Genomic DNA, 15,965 nt, shown 5'->3' with positions numbered 1-15,965 from the left:
GGGAACGATTTTCGCACTAACTCTTCTCTTTCCCAAATCGATGGTTAAAATGCTTTGCACGGACCCATGTGAGATGTTTAATTCTTAGGAAAGCTTTTGAATAGTTAGCTGTGAGCTGTTTGAACGAACAATTTTTGCCACCTTTTGAACGTTTTCTTCTGTTTTTTGAGGTTAAAGAACGTCCCGAACGTTGCTCGTCTTTTACTGACTCATTTCCGCTTTTAAATCGTTCATACTACTTATAAACAGTCTTCAAGTTACAGCATTCTCGTCATACACCAATTTCAACATTTCATGAATTTCTTTGGCACTTTTTTGCAACTTGAAACAGAACTGAATGTTCAAGCATTGTTCGAAATCCATGGTGCGCGACAGACACGGTAAACACAACCTCACTCTAGTGGCTCTGGACGCTGACTGACAAGTCAGAACGTGTTCCAACTTGACGCTGCCTGTCTCAACGGATCAGGTGATCGGACAAATTGCATCAAATGGTTGTAGCGTCAGCAGTTGCTGCTTTAAAAAAAAAATGAAATTACCATATTTTTTGATCATACCTTGTATATATAAACAAGAAAATGACAGAAGAAGAAATGTATTGTGATTGATACACAAGTAAATGCCTTGGCTATTTTTCGACGTTATCACCATAAACCTCCAGACATTTCTGGTGGCGTGCCACAAGCTTCCGTATATCCTCTGTGTAAAAATATGATGACTACGAGTGCTGCCAGTCCAGAACTGATGTATTGGGCACGTCATTGTCGTTGAAATGCTTCGATGCAAGCTACTTTTTTAGGTGAAGAAAAGGAAAAAAATCAATCTGGACAAGGTCGGGGTTGTAAAGGGGATGACAATAGTTGCTATTGAAATCCTTGAATTGTCTCAATAGTACGAGCAGCTATGTATGCGCGAGCGTTGTCATAGATAAGAACTTCAGTGTAGTATTCCTCTCCGCCGAGCTTGGATGCCACGTAGCAGATTATTCAGTGTTTAGCAATACACATGTGCTATAAATGTTCATTCTGGTTTCGAGATTGCCACAAGAATCACACTCTTTTGGTCCCAAAGCACGGTTGCCATGATTTTGTGAACTGATGTATTTGTTTGAATTTCTTCGCTTTAGGAGAACCAGAATGTCGTTATTGCATTGACTGCTCCTTCGACTCCCGAGTGGCGTACGATATCCAGGTTTCGCTCTCCGTCACTATGTGAGAAAAGAGGTCAATCCCACACCCTCAAACAAATCACTTATAACTATCATTCTTTGCTCTTTGTGAGCGTCTGTCAGCAGTTTTGGCACTCACTTCGCACGGAGTTTGTGATAACCCAGCTTGTCAGTGATAATTCGATGCACTGTTCTCGCAGACACTTATGGAAACTCTTTGGCGAGTTTAGTTATTGTGAACCGGCGATAGGATCACACTTTCCCCGTTAACGCGATTCCACAAGATCGTCCATCTGAACTCCATCTGAACACTAGGTCTTTCGCTACGCTCGTTGTCATGACCATTTGATCGCCCTTTCCGAAACTCTCTGCGGCATTGACTGACCTTTCCTCTACTCATTACTGTCGGTCCGTAAATGATACACAGTTCCCGATGGATGTCAGCTCCATCCTGTTTGGCGTTCAGAAATCGTATGACAGATTTGACTTCACATGTGGTAGGATTTTCTATTACGGTAGCCATTTCACATTACTGCTACATGGACATACGCAACTCCACTCACATGATTCTATCTTTGTTGCTAACATAGAATAGTAAAAGATGCTTCTGCGCATGCTTGACTTCATCACTGTTGCCAACCCCGCGTAAGCCATTATCGCTCCCATTTTTTTTGACGCGTCTCATATTCATTCTTCATCAATTTTTCTTTTTATAACATTTTTTTATTGTAAGTACACATTGCATTTACAACAGTTTCTTCATTTACTTTTCTATGGATCAAACTACCGTTTAGTAACAAATTTGTTAACTGTATTTTTGTTCTAGAGGCAAAGAATAATCTTCTTTTCCCCAAATCTTTGACTAAATACTAATACCATACATAATTCGGGAATGAGAGGCCTGTACAATCTAACATTTCAAATGGTTGCTAAACTCGTCAAGGCTTATCATCATACGAAGTTTGGTAAAGATTGGATGAGTTTCAATGATCACCTAGTACGGTACTTTTTTTTTATTTATTCGAAAATTTTGACTGTCTAAACCCCAATTTTAACGCTCCAAAATTCGGGAACCAAAGGCCTGTACATCATAGCATTTCACATGTATACTATGCTCGTCAAGATCTATTACTATGCCACATTTGGTCAAGATCACATCAGTTTTATCGATCGCGTACGATATATACTATCCTTGTGATTTTTTTTAAGGAAGGATGACAAACTAGATATTGGAACAATTATATAAAAACCTTAAACATTATTGTCATTAATCTAAGTGAGACCCTCGCTTAATTTAGCAAATCAATCGAATCCCCTCTTCCTTCCACATGAGGCACTAATATTATGATGTAATGCATATTTCAGATACTGCTATCACTAGAAGTAGAATTTTTCGGCATCTTATTATTTGATATTATTTGATATTTTGACGCGTCCATAATTTGCAGTATTATGATCCCGACGAACTTCCACGTATTTAGTTTTTTCTTCATGTACTTCCAAATCCATGTCCCTGCAAGCGTTTAATAAGAGCTCTGCATTTCTTTCTATTGTTCTCATATCATCCCCTATTATATTTACATCATCAGCATACGCCATAACCTAGTGACTATCATTCAGCACCAGCCTTTGATTCCTGTTTTTGAATTTCCTTATAGCGTACTCCAGAACAAAGTTGAATAATAATGGCAATAGTGCATCTGCTTGTTTCAGGTCATTCGGTGTGAAAACTTGGGGACAGGAATTTTGGTACTTTATTTTGGCATTTATTTAAACACATGGTAGCTTTACATTGCTAATAATAAACGTTGTCAAAATGTGGACCTCTATATTTTGAGGCTGTCATATTCGTAAAGAATCTGTATTCTTGTTATCATGAAAAACTACAGTACATTCCAACGAAGGATTATTGAAATACGCACGTGAACATCTTGGTAACGAAGTTATTCAGTTTTTACATATAGTACATCTTATTTCTAACCCTAATCCTTTACTTGAGCACCATCATTCCCAGTGATCCATGTATTTTTTTGAACCAGAAGAAAAAAGAACTACCCAGGCTATCCGTGGTCTACTTAGTTTACTGGCGTCACCATGTACACTCATGTCCAAAATGATTGTCGCATATCTATAACTGTCTTCTTGTAAGAATATAATTCGATAATGATTTTGCAGGGTACTTGTGATACTGATACTATGTGTGTAATCGGGAAATGTATATTTCTGGTAAATTTCATAGGAAAAGAATTATAAATACGAAAATTAGAGTGAATAAAACAAAATGTTGCTAAATGGACAAGAAAGTCTTATTTTCGTTTTATTGTTCTTATTTACTGCTCTTTTGACATGAAATTTGCCATATACATGTGTTTACCGATTATACACATCTAACATTATAAGAAATACCTGGCGAATTCGTTACCAAATTATATTCCTACAACCACATATTTATAGACATGCGACAATAATTTTGGACATAAGTGTAAGTTAGATAAATGACTTTTGAACCTGCCTCAGTAGAACATTTTCAGACAATACATAGATGTTAATCGTAGATTCCAAAGCAACGACATTTCAGAAGGAACCTGAAACAAACACTAGGTCTCTGCTACGCTTCCTGCCGACTAGTACAATCTTATTTTCCTCTCAAGTTCTACCATATGATGATAACGGTACCCACTGATATTACCATGTGTGGTTGAAATGGATCCTTTGCTTCTCACTGTGTAGTTTGACTATGCATTGAATGATTGTTATAACTGCCGAACTGTTAAATCACGCAGCGGTAAGTAACGTCTTCAGGATGATGACCGCTTTATTTCGTAGTATGCGAATAAATGAAGACCATGCCTTGACATTTTCCTTTGCTTTTCCCATTATTTTGAAAAATCTTAAATAAAGCAAACTGTGAATACAAAGTCAATTCTTTAAGGGGAAAGCTGTTTCGTTCAATTTAAGTGTATCAACTTCTTTTAAATGAAACGTGTCATTCTCAGCAAACATGTCAAAGAACTGGACGAAGAGCGAAATGCTCTAAAAGAGTTCACTTTTGAAATGAAAGGCTAATGTTTTAAAATGGGTAGTGGAATTGAAGACAAACACCCGTGCCCTGCTTAGACACAATTCGAGCTGGAGATTTGCATACCTTGTTGTTCGCCAGCCTCGTGCTGCACATCACTCAGCTCTACCACAGCTAGAATGAATCTTGTCACTATACCGATATCTACTTGTTACGCAGAACTTGAAACAAAATTATATGCAACAGTCGTGATTTTAACTTTTTTTTTTTTTTTTTTTTTTTTTTTTTTTTTTTTTTTTACGAAAAGCTAAATATTACCTATATTTTAATTTCTATATAACATGTACGTATAATTCTTACGTTTTTTGAAGTTTATGTTGTAGATCTGACATTTTTATTTATTTATTTATTTTTAGATCAAGTTCGATTACATCATAATAATAAATTCCAAAAAAGACTAAGGTCGGAATGAGTGAATTTTTTTCATCCCAGCACGAAGAACTTTTAACACACAGATATAAAGAGTTTATGGTGGGGAACATTGTATCCGTGAGTTCTTTTTTGGATACTCCTGTTTCCTACCACATTCTCATTCTATCAGTTCATCCATCACCATTCACTTCCCTTGATTATTGTGTCCCTTAGATTAACCCTTTTGACTACCAACGGGATATATGTGTCCTATGCGAATTTAATTTAAACATCGTTGGGAATTTGTTTTTAGAAAATTCTAAGAAAAAAAAAGTTCTCCCATCGGGTCAAATGTGACCAGGAGATTGTGTTTAATTTCCAAAACTGTGTACAGGTGTCAGGAATATCCAGGCCCCTATCCAGGGGAGTCTAAGGGGGCCGCCCCCTAAATTTTTCTGCCCCCTAAAATTTTCAGGGTAGGCTTGCAAATGAACTATAATATGGTGATGGACTATAATATGGTTGGATCGCCCCTTTCCCTACATTTTTGGGCTGGCTACCGGCCTGGGAATATCCCACATTAAAAAGGAGTCGTATATATAAAAGAATGTTTACATTTAAAAAAAAAAATGGTAGTCAAAGGTTTAACAGGCATAAAAGTGGGACGTTAAACTGGAAGATTTCATTTCATTTTCAACGCTTACAAAGAGAATAATGTAGCAAAAATAAGCTTTGTTTGATACGGTTTCCATGTGATATTTCTAATTTACGTAAATTCAAAGTTTTTTTTTTAACTCAGTTCTACTACTATCTTACAGCGAAATGGTCAGTCTTTTGTCCATTACTTAAATGAAGAACTTCGTTCTTTTTGGCACTACATATTCACATGGCACTGCTCGAATTACGCACCATTTACATCAGAGGTTAACTTTAGTGTACCCCCCAAGCTTTGAAATAGCAGCACTGATATTTATTTTTTTAAATCTATTTGTTTCCTGAAAACCAGTGTTTCTTCCAGGTCGTCTTGTAATAAACAAAGAAATTGTGTCTAGCTATTGAATCAACTTACTCAGCAGAATTGAACAAAAGCAACAGAGTTCGTTGTAATGAATTTACTAACAACGTCCCAAGGGATCTTGTTAAAATAGAATGCATCTTTTGTGTCAGACCTCTTTTTAGCACAACAAATTCTATGAATGACACACAATTTGGCGATACTTGTTATATCAAAAGGGAAACTGTATTTGTACATCAAAGCAAAGGGAATATCCTCAGCACTTGGATACCAAAAAAGAAAAAGATGAATTAGCTTTTTATTAAGACAAATCCAAGTTAAATTCCAGAATAAGTACTGAAGTGTACGTGGGAGGGAAAAATGAAATGATATCTAAGTTTTACGTCCCACGGGTATGCCGGCTACACTAAAGGAGAGGTGATGATGAGAAATGAATGAAATGGCGGAATGAAGAAAATGGGAGGAAACAGAAGAACCCCAAGAAAACCCCCACACGCGATGTTTATCCACTACAAAGTTCACTTGGCGCGAGCTGAAATCGAGCCAAGGACACCATGCACCAGAGGTGAACGCTCTACCACTGAGCCACCTCGTCCTGACTTATGTGGGAGGGAGTTGAAGGAAAAGTAATTTTTAGAAGAATTTTATTGTTAATTATTATTAAATTTGTCAAACAATATTCATATTAAATATGTTCTCGAGTAATCATCCAGCTTCATTCTGCTGATGAAACTTTTCGATAAAGTACATATTCTCATCCTCATAATAAATATATATTGAGAAACGAACTTTCGGATCAATTAACGACGAAGGTTTTCCCAGTTAATCAGATGCCTGAAATTTCCAAAAAATCAGAAATATAACCCATGACTCATTTCTACACATATTGAGGTCTTTATTTTCTCATTTACTCTGTGGTGTTATCAGCTTCATATTGGAACTTTCAGGAGAAATTATTCATTATTCGTTACTTAAGGTTTACTTGGGAGTCTATTTTCATTTTATACCAACAGGGAAGCTTCAAGTCATAATTACAACACTAGTCTAGAAGGTATATTGCTCTCACTAGTCTAGAAGATCATCAGAGTTTTTGGAATCTCAAACCATTATCTTTCTAATTCCTCTTCAGAGTTACAAAAGCCTCTTCCTTGTAAAGATTAATTCCCGAAAAACAAATCCCAAATAACTATGTTAACAGGAGAATAAAAAGGATAGAAGTTGTCTTGATCCAGCCTGCCCGAGGTTGCCAGTTTCATTTACAAGTAGTCTTTGACTCAGTCTCATTTCACTCAAATCTTAAAAAAACACCTCAGCAATAAGTTTAGACAATCATTACTGAATTTTAACACAGAAAATTATTTACTTCTATTCAGCGATTTTATTTAGCCCAAGTCCACTTAATTTAAGTACATTCATATTTACTACTCTCCGGTCAGTTATACTGAACGCTACAGAATGCTTTACTACTTCAGTTGGCATATCTACGAATGGTAATGGACTATCACAAGGTTGCGCATGTGGCATGTTGTCAGGCAATGTTGACGCGTGATGACGGCATGAATGAGAGTTTCTTTTTAATCGATTTTGGCAATAGATGAGACATGGATGCCGTTTCTTAATCCTGAAACTAACCACCAGTCTGTTCAATGCAAGCACACATTCACCACCACCAGATTTCAAGTAAGTGTCAGTGATGAAAAATTACAGTGGCCATGTGGGACAGCGATCGAGCAATCCTTGCTCATTGCGTTCCAAAAGACACTACGATGACAGGAAGATGTTTTGAAGAAGCAGCTCCTTCCAGCATTCCATGAAAAACGGCCAGAAAAGGCTGCACATGTGGTCTTCCACCAAGACAACGCACCAGCGCATCGAGCGAACGTCACGAAGCAGTTTCTTCGTGACAGTAACTTCGAAGTGTTCCCTACTCACCTGACCTGACTCCTAGCAACTTTCGGCTGTTTCCAACGATGAAAAACACTCTTCGTAGTCGCACATTCACTAGCCGTGCCGCTATTGCATCAGCGATTTTTCAGTGGTCCAATCAGACTCCTACAGAAGTGTTCGCTGCAGCAATGGAATCATGGTGTCGATGTTGGGAAAAATATGTACGGCTGTAAGGAGATTATGTCGAGAAGTAACACGATTTTCACAATTTTCCTGTGACTAGTTAGTGAGAAAAGAAACAGGAAATGTTATAATTTGAATGCACCTCGTATTTTTGAAAATTTTATTTAATCAAGTGTTTAAAGCCAGAGACGGAAAACTTGTAGGTACTGCTTATAAAATGAAAAAAAAAAATGCCCTCGAAAATGTTTTGCAAAATTGTCTGGCTTTGCATGGTTGCCAAAAATGGCTCCAGTAGCACTTGAAGATGTCTGATTTTAGCCATATTTCACACGTTTACTTCGTAATCTGTACACGACGTTCATCTGGATGCTATACTAACAATTCTAAGTATATTTAAATGATACTTTATAATTATTTTATAGAGGACAACTTACCCTGAACACAGCCTCCAATGGAACATCCTTATCAGGAATCTGCCTGATCACTTGTGCAGCTAGCATGTGCGTACAAAATTGTGCTGCAAGTATTCTCAGATCCTGGTTCGTTAATAATACTCGAAGATAATGGTCCTCATCAAAAGCGGATACAAACCAATTGATCAACATTTGGCCTAAAAAGAAAGAAAAAGTATATTAGGTTTGTATCAAAACTTACAAGCTATTAAAACTGTTGTACAAACATTCACAAAAAAAAACATATGTTACGATGTACATACAAATTACAGACAAATTCTGACCAAAGCATATATTAACTAATAAATAATAGCGTTACAGTTTCGGCAAATTAACTTTGCCTTCATCAGATAAGGTGTCTGATGAAGGCAAAGTTAATTTGCCGAAACTGTAACGCTATTATTTATTAGTTAATATATGCTTTGGTCAGAATTTGTCTGTTATTTTATACAAAAAGTTCCAAAGCTAGAATGAGTGGCATACAAATTACATATAAATAAATTATTTAGTTTTGTTAATCACTGTAAAATGAGAAGAAAAATGAATCCAAAAATTCATCTCCATTGATTTCATTGCCTAGTATAGCAGTGATTGAATGAGTCATAAACCCCGTGACCTGGAGAAGACGACACATCGCCATACACATGAGGAGTATATCTGAGCTGCTAATATAATTCTAACAAACACAATTTCTCTCTCTCTCTCTCTCTCTCTCTCTCTCTCTCTCTCTCTCTGTATTCTCACTAAATCTATTTCGTTCTCGCTTGTATGCGTCCTTCTGTGTTAAACCATTGCACTGATAGATAACTACAAGATATAACAAGCGTATAAATATTAGAATCCAACTAGAATCAAGTAACTAAACTCTACGGCCTATGGAAAACGGAGATTCAATGCCGCGTTCACAAAGCTCCCCATTGACTTCTATCCTTAGCCAACTGGATCCAGTTTCTACTTTGTACTCCTATTTCTGCGAGATCCAGGGGTAAAAGTGCAGGGGAACGAGGGGGACGCCGTCCCCTCACCTCCAAAAAATATGTACGTCGTCCCCACAGTTCCTAAAAATATTACAATGGGCAAAGATAAGCAGGGAGACGGCATGACGTTATGCCGCTACCTACCGTCCCTCTACCATTTCAGATCCACTTTTACCCCTGGCGAGATCCATGTTAATATCATCCTCCCATCTGCTCCTATTTCTTCCTAATGGACGTTTTCGGATTGGACTTCCAGTTAAATCTTTCAAAGCATTCCTACTTTCTTCCATTGTGGCTACATGACCTGCCGACCTGAACCTCCTAGACTTGACGACCCTAACAATATTTGGTGAAAGGTATAAATTGTGCAGTTCCTCGTTATGAAGTTTCCGCCATTCCCCATTCCCGTCCCTGTTGGGTCTGAATATTTGTCTTAGGATATTGTTCTCAAATATTTTCAAATACATTAGAATCACAGAAAAGATAGCATGTATGTTCTTCTTATTTGGAATCGTCAAAGTTTAATCAAGGAAACCTATAAAATTTATCGTTTCGAATACAAAATATATCATCGAGTTGAAATAATGTTTTGTTAAATTTTAATGTTTAAATCATTCATGACATGGTATATTTGGTAAAGAAATGTCATAGCAGCAGCCAAACATTCGAGTAGTGATAATTATTAATTACTATAAAATTCTGCAGTAATGTTGTAGAGCTGATACTTCGGCTGCCTCAGGGTCACCGAATCCATCTTGGTGACTAGGTTTCGCTGGGTGTCAACAACACCAGGGCTGTCTTGTGTCATCGGATCTGTGAAGCAACATCCAAATCCGAATGACCTGAACAAAAGGGCGTGATCCAAGATACTTGCTGACCCATCTCATCAGTGCTATATACTGGTCGCAGACCGAACACTGTTATACTTCCTAGGGGCCGCGGTGGCTCAGTGGTAGAGCGTTCACCTCTGGTGCTTGGGGTCGCGGGTTCGATCCCAGCCCCCGCCAAGTGAACTTTGTGGTGGACAAACACCGTGTGCGTGGGTTTTCTCGGGGTTCTCCCGTTTCCTCCCACTTTCTTCATTCCACCATTTCATTCATCACTCATCATCACCGTCTCCTTTAGCCTAACCGGCATAACCGTGGGACGTAAAACTCAAAGATTTTTTTTTTTTGTTATACTTCCATCCAAAATACACCACAATTCAGGCTCCTCATAAAGCTTCCCTCACTTTCTTATTTTTCACAAACTCAACAACAAGATAATAATTTTGGAATTTAATACTTGTGGGCATAAGATGAACTATTACTTTCGAAATTTCGAAGTAACGCAAAAATTTGATTGTCTTAGTCTTATAAAAATAAATGAATAATAATACTATAACATTGTGTCTGTCATCAGCTTTTCGTATAGAAAAACGTGACTTACAAGGGAAGTATTTGAAGTGATACGCGGGGATCTGCATGTGTTATATATCGTTGGAAAGGTCACACCGAGTACACCTCATATGTGAAATATCTCACTTGAATGGGGCCTGTAGAAAGCATGGCGACCATTTGAAGATCAGACCTAGGCACTCTCCGAAATACCAGAAAACCTGGACAAAATAGAAAGCTATGATGTAATTATTTTGAGACGTGGTATATATAGTTTTAAAAAGTAGCTGAATACGAATCTGACATCAAATGTTTACACATCAAAAATCAGCAATTGCAAAGTTGAGGAAGAGCTTTGAAGAATAAGATGGTTTTTAAAAAAAATGTTAACGAGACAATAACCATGAAAACAGGAACGAACTACTCTGGAATAGGATTACCAAATAAATAAATAAATAAATAAACATGCATACGGGTAATTGAATATGAGTTTTATATAAGCTATTGTCAAAAATTTCATTCGGGTTGCATAACTTACAGATAATACATAAGAAACAATTGAAGTTTTTTCAGTTTTACATGCACGTCATGTCTGGTAAGCTAAAGGAGACGATGATGATAACGAATGAAATGGTGGAAATGGGAGAAGCCCGAGAAAACCCACTCACACTGTATTTGCCCATCATAATGCAAAGTATGAGAACTACCGGTATTTATATAAAAATGAAAGTGACTATGTTTGTGACTTAGTAACTCTTCAACCACCAGACCGATCTCGATCAAATTTTCAACATAGATGAGGTTCGGGTCTGGGATGGTTTTTATCTTTTCATTTTGATAGTACAACTTAGGGGAGGGGGAGATACTTAAAAATGATCGAAAATGGCCGGTATTAGTGTCGAATCCATAGTTTTCGGGGTCACTGAGACGAACAGTGACACTTCGGATGCCGTTTAAATCTAAATTCAGACCTTTATGTCCAAAATGAAGCGTATTCTACTGATGCGATGAACGGGTATTCTGGTAGTGCGGTATATAACAAATGTTGGTGGATATGGTATATAACAATGTTGGTGGGTATGGAATAAAAATATTGTGACAGCTTGCGTAAAAAATTCTTTAAAAAAAGATTCAAAAATATGAAAAATGCAGTCATTAATATAATTTGTAATTAATGCCCTGCTTCTTTTATCTTACGTGATAGTAGGTAGTCCTAATCAGAAAGAAGGTTTAAAAAATAAAAATAAATAAGTACATAGATTCCTCATGACATTTTCATTATCTGTGCTTGCTAAACCATGAGAAGAATATACAAATGGCCTAAATATTTAGTAAGAACAACGATGATTACTAAAGGATTTCCTGTTAATTTATGGATAAGTTGACAGGATTCCGATAGCCTTCTCTCTAGTCAACACACGGGATTACACATCTTTATTTCATTGTTCAGGTAGTAATAATGACTTAATGGTTATGACCTGGAACGAAGGTGTATGGTTTTTAATCCTGACAATTGGTTTGAATCATTCATGTGTAATAAAATCAGGGATATTCCACCTTGAATGGACGGGCGCGATCGTCTTCTGGAGAGCAGAGAAACATCACCAAAAATCTCACTTCCGACGTTTCACTTCGCGCTCAAGGCCGAACCAAAGTTCGTTGGTGTATGGGACACTCCCTTGATTACACTGGGTGCGACAACAATTTACAGTCATTACAATCGCAACGATTATGGAGATCCTTGTAAAGACAGCAACTTCCGTACAAATAAATCTTCGTTACGCCATCACTAACAGCCAAAAAAAAAAAAAAAAAAATCTAATATTTATTATCCTTCTTTACAATGGTGATCATGTTGTTATTTTCACTGCACTATTATCGCCATATAAGAAAGCTTAAACAATCTCTAAAATACGATTATGAGTAATGCAACGTTGAGTTGATTTTAAAATCCCTTTTAGCAATGAGCTATATGAGATGGGACCTACTGATTCACGTGGAATCCGAACCGCAGGAGCTCCACCGGGAATTGAAACCGGGTCTCTTACGCCAAAGGCACATACGCTAACCGCTTAGCCCCGAAGGAGCTCCAAGTAATGCAACCATCGGCCTATATACGATATATATATGTTATTTTGAAATATAAATAAAATGCAGTCTGTCTAGACCTTTATGGACACGATATAATTGTCTAGAACAATATGTACAGATGGATGATAAAGTTTTAAGAAGGAGAAACCAGAACTGAACATGAACCGCGCAGTAGGAAACCAACTGCAACCACTGACAGAAATTACCGGGTGGACGACTACTTAATTTGAGCAGCAAGACAAGTGACAACCCATGAGCTTTTTGTACAAGGTTATGGTCAAAATGCAGTGTAAAATATAAAAGACAAATTATTGTATTGTGTATTGAAAGTGAGCACCTCGACAATTGGCACCCAATATGAAGGACAAAAGGACGATCGTTTGTTCTGACTTCTTGGAAGCGTTTGAAGCCAATTTAGTGCATGGCTACTCGATGCGTTCGCAAAGCGTTTTTATGACTCATGCGTATGCTTGTAATACGCTGACCATGTATTTAAATGTGGATGCCTAATCACAATGCGCTGCAAACGCGAAAGCAATAATAACGCACAGAATAGATTGCGTTTCGGTGCAATAGATTGCCTGCTGTTTCCGAATCACTAAAAGATGTCTAAAGAAAGGGGGGAATGGAAAGACTATTACCAGGCAAGTGGATTTTAGCAAGACCTTCATGTCTTCTCTCAAGAAACCAACTGAAGCAGGTCATTTTGATTCTACACTTCCTGCTCGGGAAATGAAGAAAAAAAAATGGAACCCTGACTTGCTCACAGTATGATATATAACTCTAGTGAAAGTAAAATTACTGAGTAGCCACCTAGGTCGCGTTCGCTGCAGGGGGTAACGCATCCTCGTATAGCCATATCTCTAGACACGTTGTATTATTATCACTTTGTGACGGGAACAAAACGTGAGCGTGATCCAAAAACAAACAATCGGTCCAACGAATGGAGTCGTTCCTCTTCTCCAATGAAAAAAAAAAAAAAAAAAAAAAAACGCGCATTTGCCACTTCTCCGGTAACACTTCTATACCACATTTTAAAAAATGATTCCTCGAGCCCTGCAAAATATCCCAGGCCAGGACTTAATGCCTTATAAACTGCTCAACTGAAACAATAGAGAAATTAAATTTTACACAGTCACTACCAATGGATAGATCTATAGCTACGGAGCTAATGTACAAACATAATACAACTGCTTTCTTTCTAGTCAGGACGCGAACTTTCCAATCCATCCTCGTACTAATGCAAGTGTACGTAACTATGTAGAAAATCATACTGTAAAAAAAAAAAAAAAAAAAAAAAAAACTTTCCACGTTAGTAATATAAATGTTTAAATAATGTGCCGAAATGTTCCGAGAAAACTTAAGAAATACATAAATAAATAAAAACAACCACGCTTATCACTTTGAAAAATCAATAACCAAACAGGGAAGTGAACTATGATGATTATAAATCTTTTCATTGCAATGAAATGGCAACTGTCAATCGAGCCACCTGACAAGGCACGGGAAAAAATCTCTCGAAAAATATCACTAAGTCAATAGGTAGTTTGGATGTTTTGTAGAAGCCCTTCATTAACACAATCTACAGAGAACCAATTTTGTACACTGAAAATTCAAGACGATTCCGTTTCTGTTTATTATACAGGATGGCCCGTATTATGTATATGTTTGACTGTAGTATTTGTAATTCTGGGCAAAAAGTTTCGATATGGCAACACTGTGTAGCCTAAGAGTGGGGATAAGTCCCTGGACTTAAAGGGGGTTGTCACGTTAGAAGAACTTGTAGCTGTCATTAAAAAAAAATCTTGAAACCCTACCATATTTCACCGTGTACACACAGTCTTGAAAGGGTCATAAAACATTTTTTTTTTTTCATCTCGCAAGCAGTTGAACGTTGCGCAATTTTCTGGGACGTCTTGCTTGCTACCTGCTATCGCCCTCCTGCTGACATAAAAGAAAAACAACGGATTCCGCCGCTTCCGAAACAACGGATTCTTTTAGACAGGGAGGGGAAGTGCACCAAAATACACGTTTTTAATGAGGAGGTTCACTGTTTGTCCACTAGAGTGCAGTGCTGCATGTGGAGAAACCTTTCTTGCTTTCAAGAAGTTGTAACATGTAAAGAGTAAATAGAAAGATCGGGTTGCAAGTTTTTTTTTTTTTTTATGACAGCTACAAGATTCATTTAACGTGGCAATGTAGCTTAAGATATCGGTGCTATGAATAACTCATCATCCGCAGGAATTTGTGGAAAACAGCACGGAATAACTAAATGTCCAACCAGAACCCTCATTTCAAACAATTGACACCCGCTTGTTAAGTTCACGCGGAGTCTCAGTTGCTACAGTTCCAAACGCTCTTCTTTCAGTTAGTGATTAGAAGACTGCTGTTTAACGTATATTGCATATATATTATACTGAATTGTAGCAAAATGTGGAGGCCCTAGGAGGCCATAGTATTGGGAATGAAAAGAAAGAACAGACACAGTGGGTCTCAAGAGATTGCAACCCCGTAAATGCTGTCAGAAGAGGGATGGAGGGAGGAAGGGATACTGTTGTAAAATTCAGCATGGGAACTTCAGACATTTGCCGAACTGCACTCCTATTGAATGGGCACACTATACGCAATTTGGCCGAACAACGGAAAGCTATCGCAGAAGAGTTCCACAAGATACCAGTACGGGTCTGCTTTTGACAACGTTACTCTTCGTCTCCAGGCATGTATTGATTTGGATGGTTGCTCTTCGTTTCCAGGCATGTATCGATTTGGATGGTTGCTCTTCGTCTCCAGGCATGTATCGATTTGGATGGTTGCTCTTCGTCTCCAGGCATGTATCGATTTGGATGGTTGCTCTTCGTCTCCAGGCATGTATCGATTTGGATGGTTGCTCTTCGTCTCCAGGCATGTATCGATTTGGATGGTTGCTCTTCGTCTCCAGGCATGTATCGACTTGGATGGTTGCTCTTCGTCTCCAGGCATGTATCGACTTGGATGGTTGCTCTTCGTCTCCAGGCATGTATCGATTTGGATGGTTGCTCTTCGTCTCCAGGCATGTATCGATGTAAATGGTTGCTCTTCGTTTCCAGGCATGTATCGATTTGGACGGTTGCTCTTCGACTCCAAACATGGATCGATTTGGATAGTGCATTGGTGGACCATGCCATGGAGAACAGAGATTAAAATTATTATAAGGAAATGTATGAGTGTAATGTGTTACAAGTTCAAGTTATGTTGCTAGTTTCTTTACCGCAGTCTTTGAAACATCCTATACAAATTATGGGACACACTGTATTACCAACAACTGATTCATTGCATTCTACAGTTCTCACATTATTAAGTTAAACCCTGGTCAAGAACACTAACATGACATACAATCTGATAATCCT

At 37.8% G+C, this 15,965-nt stretch overlaps 1 protein-coding gene across 4 annotated transcripts in view; it reads right to left on the bottom strand.

The window, feature by feature from the left end:
- The window catches only part of LOC145685725 (uncharacterized), a 305,763-nt gene that overhangs the window by 103,740 nt on the left and 186,058 nt on the right, over nt 1-15,965 (bottom strand). For all 4 annotated transcript variants that reach the window (XM_081758218.1, XM_081758220.1, XM_081758221.1 and 1 more), the window contains exon 4: nt 8,118-8,293. In XM_081758218.1, coding sequence (XP_081614344.1) covers nt 8,118-8,293 — 176 coding nt within the window. The remainder of the gene's footprint in view (nt 1-8,117; nt 8,294-15,965) is intronic.

The sequence above is a fragment of the Thermobia domestica genome, chromosome 5 (genome assembly GCF_964235325.1).
Source record: "Thermobia domestica chromosome 5, izTheDome1.hap1.1, whole genome shotgun sequence".
Lineage (NCBI taxonomy): Eukaryota > Metazoa > Arthropoda > Insecta > Zygentoma > Lepismatidae > Thermobia > Thermobia domestica.
Note: the sequence above shows the minus strand (reverse complement) of the source record. Positions and strands in the feature narration are given on the sequence as shown.